The 15,483-nt window shown below is 39.9% G+C and overlaps 1 protein-coding gene across 4 annotated transcripts; it reads right to left on the reverse strand.

Annotated features, from left to right (window-relative positions):
- Nucleotides 1-4,659: 4,659 nt before the first annotated feature.
- det1 (DET1 partner of COP1 E3 ubiquitin ligase) lies at nt 4,660-15,060 on the reverse strand. Of its 4 annotated transcripts, none has more exons than XM_040134283.1 (9): nt 14,902-15,060; nt 11,585-11,835; nt 11,094-11,360; nt 10,766-10,978; nt 10,394-10,617; nt 8,319-8,448; nt 7,593-7,783; nt 6,295-6,486; nt 4,660-5,809 (listed from the first exon to the last, which is right to left on the reverse strand). In XM_040134283.1, exons 2-9 carry the CDS (start codon nt 11,831-11,833, stop codon nt 5,620-5,622), a joined length of 1,656 nt encoding a protein of 551 aa, XP_039990217.1. In that variant the 5' UTR covers nt 11,834-11,835; nt 14,902-15,060; the 3' UTR covers nt 4,660-5,619. The 4 variants fall into 4 exon arrangements, with proteins under 4 accessions (XP_039990217.1, XP_039990216.1, XP_039990215.1 ...); XM_040134282.1 differs by having other exon boundaries at nt 4,661-5,809; nt 11,585-11,925; XM_040134281.1 differs by having other exon boundaries at nt 4,661-5,809; nt 11,585-11,925; nt 14,802-15,060.
- Between the last annotated feature and the right edge of the window lie 423 nt (nt 15,061-15,483).

Raw genomic sequence — 15,483 nt, forward strand, 5'->3', positions numbered from 1 at the left:
GTGTCTGTGTGTGTTTAGTGACTGCTCCAAGAAGCTGAGCACTGCAACAGGAAACACTTAGGATTGTGGCCTTTTCTACATTACATTGGTTGCGCTGTTGCCAAGACAACAGCAATTAGAAAAGACTAGGTTACCAAGCAGAGAGCGGTTACGTTTCCATAGCAACCAAGGTCAGGACAAAGGCTCTACGTTTACCTGAATCTTCGGAATAGGACAGATACAATATATTTGTTATTGTACTAAGTACTGGGAGGCATCAGGTTCATGCAGAATCTACTTTCTGTATTTGCATTGAAGACTCCAGCAGAATCCAACATTTCCTGCATCCTTATTGGCTTTTAAACATCTGTAGGGAAATTGAATAGCTAGATAGTTATGTAGTCTAGATTTGAAGGGAATTCAGGCTCACTTTTGCTGCAGAAAACTGAAAAAATTTGTCACTTCTGGCAGTATAGATGGTAAAAATACGAGTTGAAATAAACACAGAACCCTGGACAAATGTGAAAGCACTAATTCACCTCCTTACCAGCACTCAAATTTACACAAAGCTGCACATTTTCTATATGCAATATGTCTGTGGGATGAGGAAAACAGACAATGTGTTCTATATGTAGGGCTGTCTGTGCCCGCTGTGTGCACTTCCTGTAATTAGCTGATTATCACAGCATGTTGTCACACACCAGCTTACAAAAACACCCTTTAAGGACAATGACATACCATGGCCTCCTTAAGCCTTGATCTACAAGATAGTATTTACTGTGCTTATGCAAAACTGAGCAGGTACATAATACAGTCACTGCACTCACACCAAATGCAAATCCCCACATCTCCACCTCCATCTGTCCGTTTTGTCAACCCCCACCTTTCACCAGTTCTCCAATTCTTTCATCTCTCCATCAACCGTTTTTATTTGTAAATACCTTCTTCCCTCTCTGCCTGAAACCCATGTTAGTCTGTCTCTCTAACACACACACACACACACACACACACACACGCTTCCTAAGTCCAGTTTAGTGAGTAAGCAGAGGCTAGGAGAACACTTAATCCCTCAGCACCTGCTTTCCATACCACCATGACCTCTCTGCAGCTGTCTGGGTGTGTGTTTTTTGCCTCTATGTCTGTTTATTATACATGTGTACATGTATATGCATTAGCAACTTTGCATTCATGTCAGGATGTTGTCAGGGTGTTAATCAATGTAGTTACTTTTTAGGGTTCTAACCCCAGAGGAGTTGAACCCTTCTGTGTTTGTGCTGGTTAATTGTTTTTTTTAAAAGCACACGCCTATGATAGGAACTAGGAAAAGAGATCATATTTCTCCCATATTAGCTTTTCTGCACTGGCTTCCTTTAAAATCCAGAATAGAATTTAAAATCCTCATCTTCACCTACAGAGCCCTTATTGGTCAGAAACCATCATATCTTAAATAGCTCGGAGTACCCTACTACCCCACTGGAACACTGCGCTCCCAAAATTCAGGCTTACTTGTGGTTCCTAGAGTCTAAAAAAGTAGATTAGGAGGCAGAGCCTTGAACTATCAGGCTCTTCTACTGTGGAACCATCTTCTTGTTTGGGTCTGGGAGGCAGACAGCCTCTCTACGTTTGAGAGTAGGCTTAAAACTTTCCTTTGTGATAAAGTTTATAGATAGGGCTGGCTCAGGCTTGTCTTGAACCATCGCCTAGTTATGCTGCAATAGGCCTGGGACTTCCCATGATGTACCAAGCTTCTTTCTCCTCCCCTCCCTCTCCATCTGTAAGCATTCAGATCCCATTATTGCATGTTACAAACTTGAAATCTTGTCTCTCCTGTAGTTTTTTGCTTTCTTGTCTCTCTCTTCTCTCCTCCTGTCATTTTCTGCAGGTATGTCTGCCTCCGGAGCTGCAGAGTCTGGATCTGTGATTGCAAGCCACCTATTGCCCCCATGATCCTACTCAACAGCCACTGCTACAATTATTATTTGTCTTAGGATGATGATGATGATTATTATTATAACTCTTATTAGCAATATTATTAGTCTTATTATTAGTCCTATTATTATTACCTCCTCCAAGGAGGTTATGTAATCACTGGTGTCTGTTGGTTTGTTGGTTTATTTGTCAGAAGGATTATGCAAGACGTACTGAACCGATTTGCACCAAACTTGATGGATGGATGGGGCATTGGCCAAGGAAGAACCCATTAAATTTTGGTGTGGATCCAGTGAAAGGGGCAGATTCTGGATTTTTTTTTTTTTTTTTTTAAATCACTTTCCTTAAAATTGCTAGATAGGGCATTTTTCATCAATTTCTCAGGAAATAATATATGGCTCTCGATGGAAAAAAAATCAGACATATTTATTGCGTTGAAATCTCTGAGTTTGTACAGTTTATTGCAGGTCCAGATAATAATTTGGATGTGGTGGAAGAAAATGCTGAATCCACATTACAAACAGAGTTGTAATTTAATCACAAATAAATCATTTATGTTACCAGACTACTTCCTTTTACCTTTTAAGTTATAAGAGCTACACAGACATGTTATGAGAACTTCTGTAGATTTGGGGCTATATGAATAACATGGACTTGACTTATTTTTTGTCTGCCACAGCGGCTCAAATTGCCGTGAGCTGGAATGAACTAGAAACATGAAACTTGGCCCAATAACCGGAAATGATGTGTATATACTTCCAAAGAAACAGCCCAATCAGAAAGGTGGTGGCGCAGTAATTATGGCCCAAAAACAAAATTTTGGAAAGGCCACACCCTCAAACCATAAGTTCGTTTAATGTGAAATTTGACACACAAGTCCAGCTCATTGTGTTCTACAAAAATGCCTCTTGGACCAAAAAATGTCCCCCATGATGGATTTTTTGTTAATCTGCATAATGTGAAAAACAGTAAGTGGCATCTGCTTTTTGGATTTTGGCTACATCAACATTTAATTTGGTATACAGCCTTGCGGGACTGAGATACACAATTCTATTATAAATGGGCAAGATCGGTCCAAAAACATGGCCACTATTATTCAAATGATGTTGCTAAGGGCAGGGCTTAGCTGGAAATTTGCCATAACTCATTAATGATTTGTCCAATTATCATAAATCTTTATAGATAATTTCAGTCCATGTTTGGGAATAGGCCAACAAAAGCATTTTGAGCAGTACCAATAAGGGCTGCCACAAATACCAAAAACGTGTACCTCAAAACCTGGTGTACAAAATTCCCCCAATTTTAGTGCACACGATCTAGGGGCAAATCTAAAATGCCATATTGATTGGTGCATTTGGGCATGGTCTATTCATCATTATTTGCTATTTTATGCCTTTGCTCGCTTTCCTGTTAGTTGGAACTATCTAGAGACATGACACTGGGCACCATAACTATAAATGATGTGCAAATGCTTCACAAAGAATATGATTCCAATCGGCCCTATGGTGGCGCTATAATTAACAGTCCAAGTAAAAAATTTGAAAGTCTGCCCCCCCCCCAACATCGTTGTCCTACTGACTTCAAATTTTACTCAAATCTGCAACTAAATATAATCTACAAAAAAGCATCTTGGACAATAAGGGTCACCATGATGGATTTTTACCTAATTTGCATAGTATGAAAAACAATAAAGTGACATCTACTTTTTGGATTCCAACTCTTTCAACACCAAATTCGGTAGCTAGTCTAGCAGGACTGAGATACAAAATTCTATTAGAAATTGGCAAGATCGGTCAAAAAACCTGGCCGCCATCAATCAAGTAACTTCGAAGAGGGTGGGTCTTAGCAGGAAATTAGCCATAACTCAAGTTGTTTTAGAGAAAATCTGATCAAATTCGGTATTGACATCCAATACTGTGTCCTGAACATACACACCGATACGCCTTAAATTATTCACTTGGAAAATAACGATTAATCAAATATACCACACACCTTGGATCTATTGTAGCTGAAACTGGGCAATCACTTGGCATCACAGTAGCACCTTCCATAACATTACCTTTTTTCCTTCTTCATAAGCCTGACATTTACTCTGGTTAATCCTTTTTGGAGTAAAATATTAAACAGCACTAAAGTAGTGCTTTTTTCATCAATGAGCTCCCAAGTGCATTCACTATATGGCAGACAAGATATGTTATTTACTACATGGACACATTGTTGAATTCAGAAGTTTTTTTTTTGTTTGTATACGTTGTGATGATCAAACAAGAATGTGATTGAAAAGGTTAGAACCTGCATATTGCAGCTTGCAGTTATATTACATTTGTTTATAAGTGATTGCGTGTTTTTAATAACACATTTGAGCTAAACAGATGTTCGGCGCTTTAGTCTGCACAACAGATGGACATGAAATAAAATAGCAACATAATGATCCTATACACTGCAGGAGAACAGATTGCAGGGATCAGTATTCAAATTAAATATGATGACACTTACACTGCGTCTTGTCTGTTTTGCATCTGCTGTATAAAATAAAATAATTTCATCCAGATGAAACAATGTCAACAAAATTGTTTTTCTACTCCAGAATTTTCCCACTTATATGTGCATAAAAAACTCCCATGCTTGTTTATGCACAAGCTCTCTCTCTCTCTCTCACACACACACACACACACACACACACACACACACTCACACACACACTCACACACACACACACACACACACACACACACACACACACACACACACACACACACACACACACACAAAGTATATGAGTAAATGCTTTCTCCTACATATAGGAGAAAAGACACAAGTCAATATTTAGAGACTTCAAGCAGAAACAATACCGATTCTACCTCAGGTTTCTTGCCACACCAAGCTTTTCTCTGTCCAGTATTAACGTATTATTATATATGGTTAAAAACTTATAAGCTCAGCAAAAACAAACATGGCGAGCAAAATTTAGACAATTTTATTGGCATAAAATATATACAAAAAGTAAAATGTTAAAAAAAAAGAAGTGTAAATAAAAATATATATAAAATTATCTCTTCCACATCCATGTGAAAAAAACGCAAGTTCTTTGGACAGATGGTCATGGACCAACTGGATAAACAATTCTGTTATGAATGCGCAGCTTTCAGTGCATGGTAGAAAAAAAACACCTTTGGTTTCTTCTAAGAGGTCTGGCTACCTACGGCTCCCTCCTCTGTTGCACATCAATCACTCTCTCTACATCTCCATTTACACTTATTCCAGCCTCTCTTCCCTACAGGTCCCTCTTTGTTCTGTGGAGGAAGGGGGAAAGAGGAGGTGATAGGAAAAGGCAGAATTGCTGCCTATTGACGAGGGGGGGGGCAGAGGTGGACTCACCACTGTGCGATGGAGGGGTAAAGAGTGGTTTCCATCAGGAAGAGAATGCAAGGAAAGGACTGCTGATTTCTCTCGAGGAAGAGAGGGTGACTAACAGAACAAACTCTTTTGTGCCTCCTGATGAAGAACATGTTTGTTGTATTGTCACCAATAGCTGCTAACAGAAGCCCAACAGTCTTGTGGTTTGTGTCCAGGTGTGAATTCACAGACTCTGAGAGGCTCTCAGGCTCTGCTGTCTATGCACGCATATGCACACGCACACACACTCGCACACACACACACACGCACACACACACGCACACACAGACACACACAGACACACACACAAGGTCCTCATGGACAGACGTGCCTCATGTGGAAGTTGACCACATACTCTGCATTGGTGCGCTGGACAGAAATGGCAAAGGGTTCGAAGGGGTGGAAGGTGAAGGCAACCAGGCGTCGTACAGCGTGATTTACCGGCCGTCCCAGCAGGCCTGCCTGGATCTTAAACTTAAGCAGGCCAGAGTCACGTGCATAGAACCTGGTGGGTGAGAGAGAAATAGATAGAGTAATTGAATTAAACTCTACATTGCCCTTGGCTGCTTTTTGACAGATATCCATGTTACTATTCTTTTATCCTGCCTGAGGAGAAAGTGGTTGATGTTGCTACATGACTGTGGATGTCAGAAATATCTACAGATGAAACTCAGGCAACAAATAATAAACATTTCCATTACTGATTAATCTGTCAACAACTTTAAGTCTGTAACTTTTACCGTTACGAGACTTTTGAAAGCAGCAAGCTACATTAGCTACTCCAATTACAGTGTTAGTTAATAGTCAATCATGTGAAGATGAATGGACAACAATACTGGTGACTGACTAAATTGGCACCAAACACTGGCAAACATTTACTAGTCTCATCTCATATTGTACTGTCAGTAGCATAATCGTGGACTTTTAATGAGATTCTGTTATATTATTTGCTAGGGTTAAGAAGCTCATTCACCTTGGTGGCGTCCATACCTGATGGGGTGGTCTCCGCAGGTCTTCGGCCTCTCCATTACTGACACCCACTTGTCATCATAACTGAAGAGGGAGAGGTCGAGGTAAGGGCTGCTGCTGTAGGACTGCGCACTGATGGGCAGCTGACCCAGCAGCCGCCGCACTGCCTCAGTATGGCCGCCATATTTGGCATTCACTATGGTGTCCTTAAATCTGACACACAGACAGACAAGGGGGATATCAGCAAAACAAAATTAAAAAGCAACAGGAATCCTCATTAGAGACTAATCAATTTCATTTGGCAGTGTGGCTTTCATAAAGCTACAAGACTTCCCACAAAAGTGCTTCTATGATCCTAAAATATTACTCCTCTTAGTTTTATTTGAAATTCTAAAAAGGGGTGAAAAGCCTAGTTTCTACTATAGCTGATTGCTGTGGAGAGTAAAGCTCAAAACCTCAATTTTAATAGATATCTAAAAATAGCTGAAAAATACATTTGTGTTTTGTTCAAAGCAACCTTTGTGAGAAAATCCTGGCTAAATTATAGTCTCTCAAGTCTCACTACGCATTTCCATTACTTATTAGTGACTCAATGATCTCACTTTTCCGCCTCTGTTCTCCCTTAACTTTTCAGTCCTTTACACTCTACATCCATATTTTTCAAATGGCCTCTTATCTTGTTCTGTGCTACAATATCTCCAGTCTTATAGGCCTGCCTTTTTCTCTCTGTGAACAAGGCTTCACTCTTAGGAAGCTGTAAATGGTACGAATTTGGTTTGCTGAACATACTCACAAGCTTTCAGTTTCTCCTCTCCTACTTCATCAATTTTCCCCACTCTAAAATCAAATTCTAAGCTCTTTTCCTCACTCAAACTATCCTTCTTGACCTACCTTAGTCCCCCCTCTCTCCACTCCTCCCTCCTCACCCTACACTGAGGATTTTGTTACCTATTCTGGTGAGTTGAAATGCCAAATTCAATCACAGCTCCTTCAGCCATGCTGACTGTCTTAATGTCTTGCTTCTATATCTAGATTTAGTCCTGAACCTCCTTCCTCCTCCTCGAGGTGATCACTGCTTATCTGCTTCCTATTCCTAACAACCTTCTTCAAATCCTTCCTGACATTTGGCTTTACAACATCAGGTGCAGTTTTTTCTTTCATTCAGAAACCAACCTCTTACTTTGTGGTTTGCCAACACAATTATGGTTGAACCGGAATATACTGTATATAGTTTTGGCAGGAAAATATTTGGTATATTGATCCAATAAAACTCATCTACAGTACGCAGGATGTCGCTCCCATGTTTTTCCTCTCAGTACCTTCTCTGGACCTGCCGTGCGTAGTTGTTGGATGAAGCGGAACAGGGGAACTGGACGGCCTGGCTGTGTAGCGTAGCATTTCTGAATAGGTCGCAGAAATTCTCAAACAGTTCCAGCAGCTGGTCGGAGGTGTTCTCAAAGACAGCCAGCACCTCTGTAGACACCATGTTGTACACGACAAAGAACGACGGCTGAGAGAGAAAAGGGGGGTGCGGTGAAGGTTTGGAGAAAAAAAACAAAGACTAAATATTTTGTAGTATTTTCTTCTTCTGGGTATGTTTTCTCTAACCATAACACAATCCTCCCTAGTCTTCAAGAATAAAAAAAACCAAGGTCAGTCAGGAAATTGAGACATTTAATCTGTTCTAACTAGGATTTTCAGGTTTTGGATTCCATCTATGTGTTTAATACACTGTTGGTCCAATATGACAAAATTATACATTGTGCATTCTTTATTGTTGAGATCAAAGTAGCTAATCAGCAAGGATGTCAGAGAACTTAGATTTCATGTAAATAAAATGAACATTAATTAGATCTATTTGTTGTCACCATTAATTGAGACACAGGACTGAACAGAATCTGTAGGAGAAACGTGTCCTTGGAGACCCGAAAGAGGAATCCCTTTTATACAGCATCAACAACAAAAGACACAAGAGAGGCAGGGGACAGCAACAAAGAGAACAGGGGGAGGAATTCAGATGTGTGTGCATACGCGTGTGCTCCTACCTGCGAGGGGTCGGTGACTCTAAGTGTGACCACGTCCTCACTGGTGTATTTAATGAAGAGGTGATGCTCATCCAGAAGCTGCATCTTCCACATCCTCAGCCTCCTCAGCTGATCAAAAAACTGGAAAAATCTGACAACACCATGCATCATATAATTAAAACCCATAGCTGGGTGAACTAAACTGATCAATACATGAATATCTAACATCATGACTTTGTGGAAGTGGACTGAATAGCGGACTTTGGTAATCGACAATTAATTTAAATCAAACAAAACGTGAAAAAAAATAATAATTTAGAGAAAATACAGTTCACACAAAATATTACAGACAAAATGATTTGTCAGTTAACAGAAAATTAATTTGATCATCGATTAATCACCATTTTTCAACCCAAAGGAGTAAAAACTCTTGGCTGTAGTTTCTCAGATTAGAGGATTTAGTAGTGGTTTAAATGGTAGTAAACTCATCATTGGGGAAATTACACTGGGTATTTTCATTGCTGTTTGATATGAAAATTATCATTACTTTCAGTACTACAAAGTATCATAGCAAATTTTATTTATAAGACAAAAGCATATACAAATTGAATTCAACTGTGAAAATTATTTAATGTATAGTGATATCTTTCAACTCTAATGATTTCACAGCATGCTAAAAATACTTCCTCATGGGAGTGAAAGACCTTTAAAGTAGGGAAGCGACATGGTGTACAGTCCAACTCATTTATTTTCAATTTATTTCATTTTCATAAACACACTGTGTGAGTAGCTTTGTTTATAGAGACAGATACAGCTGCCTCGTAGACAGAGAAAAAGAAACCTCTTAATGAGTTTTCCCTGCTTTTAACAATGAGTGAAATAATGAATGGCCAAACTTAATAAACTGAGCTGCAGTAAAAGTTCTCTTCACATTAACAACATTGCTGCAGCTCAACTCTCTTCTCCAGACATACACAGACAGCCCAGTTCAGCTAGCTTGAGTATGAGATGAATCTGAAGGTATGACTGATACAAGTTGCTGTTATTTCTAAGGGTGCTTTTACACCTAACCTGTTTGGTTCCGTTAAATTGAACTCTGGTGCATTTGCCATATCTGGTTGCAAACAGACTGTGGTGTGATTGATTTGGGTGTGAAAACAAAACTGAATAACCACAGGACTGTGTGAATGTAGATATTTGATTTTAGCATAAAGTCAAAAGGTGGACTACTCTTACATTCATCTGCTGATTGTGAACTGCTGAGAAAGTGATCTCCTGATCTGTACAAGCAATTTATACCATATATTTAAACAAGATCATTATGTAACCATGGTTACAGGTATACACATCACCACTTGAGTGCAGAAATTTTCACTTTTGAGTCAGACAGTGAAAAGCAGTTTAAAAAGGGGTGTGTTGTGTCCTACTTTTGTGTATTTTAGCAGTTCCTTAATAAAAAGCGAATTTAACAAAGCGACCAGACAGCAACTATACTCTCATAAAATTACAGCTCAAAATGCCTGTTATTTGTCCTGTCACCACTAGTTTGTCAATATTTATGATATACGTAGCCAAGCTGTTATTTCAACCAATAATGCTAATCATCAGTTATTTCCTTGTGAACTCTTTGTGACACCGGAGAAGAGAAATTAACATACAGCATAAGGTGTAGTAAAGTGATGCATGACCTGCTGTCAGGTACCAGAATTTTATTTCCCAATGTGGGTCCATGTAGTGCTGATGACTCAGGATCACCAAAACTGTCACAGTTACCTGTTACCCTGTATGAATTCTTGTCTGCTCCTCATAGTTTCTTTGGAATAACTGAACCACAACCAGAACTAAAAGGAAACAATTTTTTAAAAATCCTGGTCCAGACCAATTGAACCAAACTACATGTGTAAAAGCACCACTAATGAATAACCGACAATACAGTCCTACAGTATGCCGTAGTTATTTCCAAACTTGTGGGAAACATGGAATAAGTTTAGCAAGTAAGTGAATCCCAGTGCATAAGCAGAAGAGAATGGCTGAATGGATCAAAGTAAGTCAGCAATAAAAAAAATAGATGAAAAGAGCAGAGTAATCTTGCATACCTCCTCTTGGCTGTAGCACTGCCATCCTGCTCGGCCCTCCTCCACAGGTAGACCAGCAGCCTGTGCTTCAGGGAGTTGATGGTTTTGTCAGTGTACAGGCGAGGGAAGCCGGGCTGGCTCTCAGCCTGGGCCTCCGTGTAAACTGCTGAAAGAGTCAGGAGGTCGTCCTCATAACAGAACCGCCCAATAGTCCTCACATCCAGAAACGTTCCCTCTGGAGTCACCTGGTTGGAAAGGAGAGAGGGAAAAAAAGAGATTAGGGGTGATATGAAAAGTTGATACCTGGTATTTTTCCTCAGTTTTTTCAACAGCAGCAGAGTGATTTCATGTAGATTTACATTTTAAATCCACATGAAATCACTGTCTGCTCACCTGAAAGACGTGTATGGTCTGCTGCTGGACCGACAGCACAGCCAGGATATTCCTGTAGAGGTAGAGGCCCTGGTTGTGGGACAGGATTATCTTGTCACACTTGAAGGACCTGGTGTCACACAGCCTGCCAGTGTGGAGGTCAATAATGTGGAGGGAGTAGTCTTCTAGAGGAGACCGGGGATTGGGAGTCACAGATTCATTGTTACGATACACCTGGCGGGAGATAAAATATGGATTAAGGACTGAGCCAAACTACAGAGGTAAATTTGTAGTTTTAATTCCTTTGAGTTCCCTTGTAAATTTTTAGTAAGTTTGATGGTGTTTTTACCTCAAAGAAGTAAGGCGGCGGCTCCTCTGGGACATACACAGCTGACCCAACAATGACATAGCGGCAGTCGTCTGTGAAGAGGCTGCATTCCCTGTTTAGGTGTTCTCCATTTGAGGCCACATTAGTAACATGGAGCAAGGAGAAAAATCGCTCAAACAGACGTCCTCGAATGTTAAGGGAGCGCTGGTCATTGGCTGTTAGAAGAGTCTCTCCCTCTTGTCCTCTCAGCAGGTCCTGAGCTGCCTGGCAGCCTTGGTATTCATATATCTGAAAGAGGAATATTAAAATTGGAGAACAGTTTTTCCTTCATCCTTTTGTCTCGGGTAAGCTGAGTAGTTAGATCAACCAAGTCTGTTCCAGTCTATGCCATGTGCTTTTGACAGATGGGAGATAAAAATCATACAATATGTGGTATTTTAAGAGTCCAACTGTAATGTTTTGAGGGGAAATATGGGAAAAAGACACAAAGTTAAAAGTGAGGTGTCTCTTACCTCCAGAGAAGTCTGGTCAGAGGAGAAGGCAATGAAGCAGCGTCCATCTGGTGAGAACTTCCTAAGGAAGCAGGGGGGCTTCTCTACATTGACCACAGTGAAGTTGGGGAACAGGTTCTGATGGAAGCAGCGCACTCTGTACCAGTGAGCGCCCGGTCGGCCTGAGCAGATCCTGCGCCTCTCGAGACGATGAACAACGTTCTGATTCTGGATCCGTCTAGGTTTCAGCGTTGGACTGTCCTCATCCATCGCTGTGATCAGAGAATGAGCTCAAACCCTTCCTCAGTAGGTAGTTAAACAGGCGGTGAGTATGGTGAAACGACTACATCACAAGCACAGTCCTGGTGTTTTCAAGGAAAAGTGAGAAGGGAAAGAAAAGATGAGCAATTGTCTGTTCTTGGGAGCTCAGTCAAATGTTGTACGTCACCCTAAACCTAAGCTCAAATTGAAATATTTTCAGGTTTCAGTAATAAAATGATTAGTAATTTAATCAATTATCCAACTGAATGACGATTAATTAACTTTTTAAAATTTACATGGACAAGAGACTATCAAGAAAACATTCAAGTATGAATGTAAATTCAATGTCAATGCAGAATGTAAAGAGGACATAGGAAACAAGTAATGAACAACAACAAAAAAAAACAAACAACAGACACAGATATCGATTTTGATTTTGTATCAATATGGCAAGAGGAAAAGTTCCAAGTGCCTTTGAAATAGGGCTAATTGTTGGGGCACAGATGGCAGGAGCTTCAGTCACAAATACTGCTCAGCTGGCTAGTGTTTCAATAGGAACAGTGACTAAAGTGACATCTGCAAGTAGATCTATGGGAAAGAGAACTCTAAATAGGGTTGGAAATTGTGGTCGACAGGAACCCATTTAATGACTTTGATGCTTGTGCATTAGTGCGATATGTAAGGAAAAACAGAAGAGCAACTCTCTCAATGCAGGACATGATCAGACTGTGTCAACAAGAAAAGTCTGTTGACAATTACACAGAGCAGGATATTATAGTAGCGTTACAGTGCATAAACCCCTCATTACAAAGATGAATGAACATTTGATAGACCAGTGGTGCAAAACGATAAGTACCGGTCTACAGATATGTCGAAAAAAGCGATATCGTCAGATGAGTCATTCTTCACCATATTTTCCACAAGTGGGCGAGTGCATGTGTGGTGTACACCAAGAGAACGGTACAGGCTTGAAAGCTAGACCCCAAGAGTGAGAGGATCCGATAGTTATGTTATGCTGTTGGGGGCATTTTGTTGGCATGGTTTGGGTCCACTTGCCCCCTTAGAGGAAAGGGTCACTGCAAATCAATACAAAGTTGTTCCAAGTGATCACCTGTATCCTATGATAAAACATTTCTATCTGGATGGGAGTGGTCTCTTCCAGGATGACAGTGCCTCCATCCATTGGGTGCAAGGGGGCACTGAATGGTTTAATGAGTATAAAAATGACGTGAATCATATGCTATGGCCTTCACAGTCACTAGATCTTAACCCAATTGAACACCTATTGGAGATTTTGGACAAATCTGTTACATAGCACGCTCCACCTCCATCTTTTCTTACTCTTATATCTTTTCAAAGAACGGTGTTCCATCCCTCCATTAGAGTTCCAGAGACTTGTAGAATCTATGCCAAGTAGTGTAGTGTTGTTCGCGAATAATTTTCTTCAAAAGAACATAACTTTTGGGTGAACAAACTGAACTGAATCACTTCCTTCCTCAGTTCAGTTGATCTCTCAATCAGTTGCGAGCGAACGTGATTCGTTCACGGGGTACAGCCACTCACTGAATGAGTGATTCAAGTAATTTCATTATAAATATACGTCAGTAAAATATATGCATGTCAATTAATATATGAATGACAGAACACAATATGAATAGCAGGGCAAAAAACTGCAAAAAAAAATGAAAAGTAATAACAATCAAGTGCAAAATAATTGTTTATTTATAACATTTTGTTTTGAATGCACATCAATGAACATGCACCGTTCCCTCGCAGTAAAAAGGATCTGATAAAGTTTCAGTAGCTGCTGACTATCACTCAGTGATTTGTTCACTGAACTTACTAACACAGTGAACATGAGCTGTGAGTGATAGTGGATCAAACTGCCAGAATCAGGCCCAGCATGTTCAAGAGTAATGTCGAACTGTATCAGTTCAAAAGACTTAAAGCCATTAAAAGCCAGCTTTCAACTCCAATAGTCAGCAAGGAAACTTTTAAAAATCAAGAATTATAAATGGAGTTTGGCATATTTTTCAAAGCCACAGCCCTCCCTGTTCTGGAGGCCACAAATCACTAGGAATATACACTGTTCTGCTGTCTTTCAGTTCAGTGGGTTGGACTACGCAGTCAGAGCTCTGGTCAAGCACTTTACAATTTGGTGATAAAATCTTTTTAATGAACTGATTCTAGTGAGTCAGGACATTGAAAAGAACTGCTCTGCACATCACTGATGCCAAGGAACACTGAAGTTGTTCTGGAAGTTTTTCTGTGGTGGCCCAAGACCTTACAAAGACACTTTATGTTGGTTTTTCCATTAATTATTCACCAAACTGTAGTTGTATTTGTGAGCATGTGTGAGTTTCAGGCTGTAAATAAAATCAGATACCAAAGAAGGGATTTTATGAAAAATGTGTACATTTTTCATTGAATACTGTAATAAAATAAACATTTTGAGATTCGTGGCTACTGGTCAGCCTAAGCTACTGTAGTACTTTTAAGTCAGAGGGTCTGTGCTCTGCTAACTAGAAATTATATTGACAATTGTAAATTTATATGCAATTATTGAGTAAATTTAATCTAATTAAAAGGTACATCAGTAATTCAAGTTTTTTCATGCAGCCCTTGTGAATTCAGCATTGCTAAGTACTCTTAAAACGACACTCACACACATTTTTTATAAGCCATTGAGCGAGACACAGATAATACAGCGGGGTAACCAAATTCTTTTAAGAGGACAGAAGCATACAGCAGTGGGAGTCTTTGTGAGCTTTAAGCGCTAACGTAAGTCTACGCGCTGCAGACACATCAGGACTTTTTTCTGCTCTGTCCAGATGAGTCTGATTTGATTTAACTAGAGTACAGAACCGTCCCCCTGATCTGAAACGTGTACCACCAGCTCAATAAGCCAACTCCACAATGAAAAGCAGGTACCGTCAGTTACATCAATAGACATTTGACAAAATATGCTGATACTCACTCGCTCCTATTAAAACCCAACTATCCCACAACCTGGAAGCTTTCTGGTTACTCCAAGTTCAGCAGCTTGTGGTGGCAACACCACTTAAGTTAGGTTGTACCTCTTGTTTGTCGGGAACGTCCAGCCTCACTTTTTTCACGAAGCGCGAAAGTAACTGTAACCTATCACTTTTCTCCAGATATTGGACCGCCTGAAGCATTATCGAATACAAGAATAGCTCTTCTTGTTGTGACTGAGTCGTGGAGGAAACGCAGAAGAAGAAGACAGCAACGTTGAACTGAAGTGGAGCACAGATGCTGTCGTTTTAAACAGCGCCTCCACACCCTCCTCAGGTGACAAATGGTATTGCAACATGATACAAAGTTTGTATCAGTTGTAGCAAATAACTACATGGATGTGAGAGCTGAAAAGGCTACCAAAATCACATGCACTTATGTTACATGAGTATTCAGATAGATTAATGTATGCCTTTTGATTACTCACAATACATTAGAAGCAACAGACTGTGAAATTTTTAAACTTAAATTATTGAAATGAAATAACTTCACAGAATTAAAAGTTTGTCATAATACAGTTACTATAAATTGTTTTCTAACCGTTGTGTTCTATTATTCACACTAGTACCCCAGAAGTAATTGAAAATAAGATACTATAAATATATTTTTGAGCATCTCAGTGTACC

This window comes from Xiphias gladius, chromosome 8 (genome assembly GCF_016859285.1).
Source record: "Xiphias gladius isolate SHS-SW01 ecotype Sanya breed wild chromosome 8, ASM1685928v1, whole genome shotgun sequence".
In the NCBI taxonomy this organism is placed as follows: Eukaryota; Metazoa; Chordata; class Actinopteri; order Istiophoriformes; family Xiphiidae; genus Xiphias; species Xiphias gladius.

Coding starts and splice junctions, on each gene's coding strand:
- det1 (XM_040134283.1), bottom strand. CDS start 11,833: ATGGATGAGGACAGTCCAACGCTGAAACCTAGACGGATCCAGAATCAG. Junction 10,979..11,093: donor CGCCGCCTTACTTCTTTGAG/GTAAAAACACCA, acceptor ATCTCCCGCCAG/GTGTATCGTAACAATGAATC. Junction 8,449..10,393: donor AGTGCTACAGCCAAGAGGAG/GTATGCAAGATT, acceptor TGGTGTTGTCAG/ATTTTTCCAGTTTTTTGATC.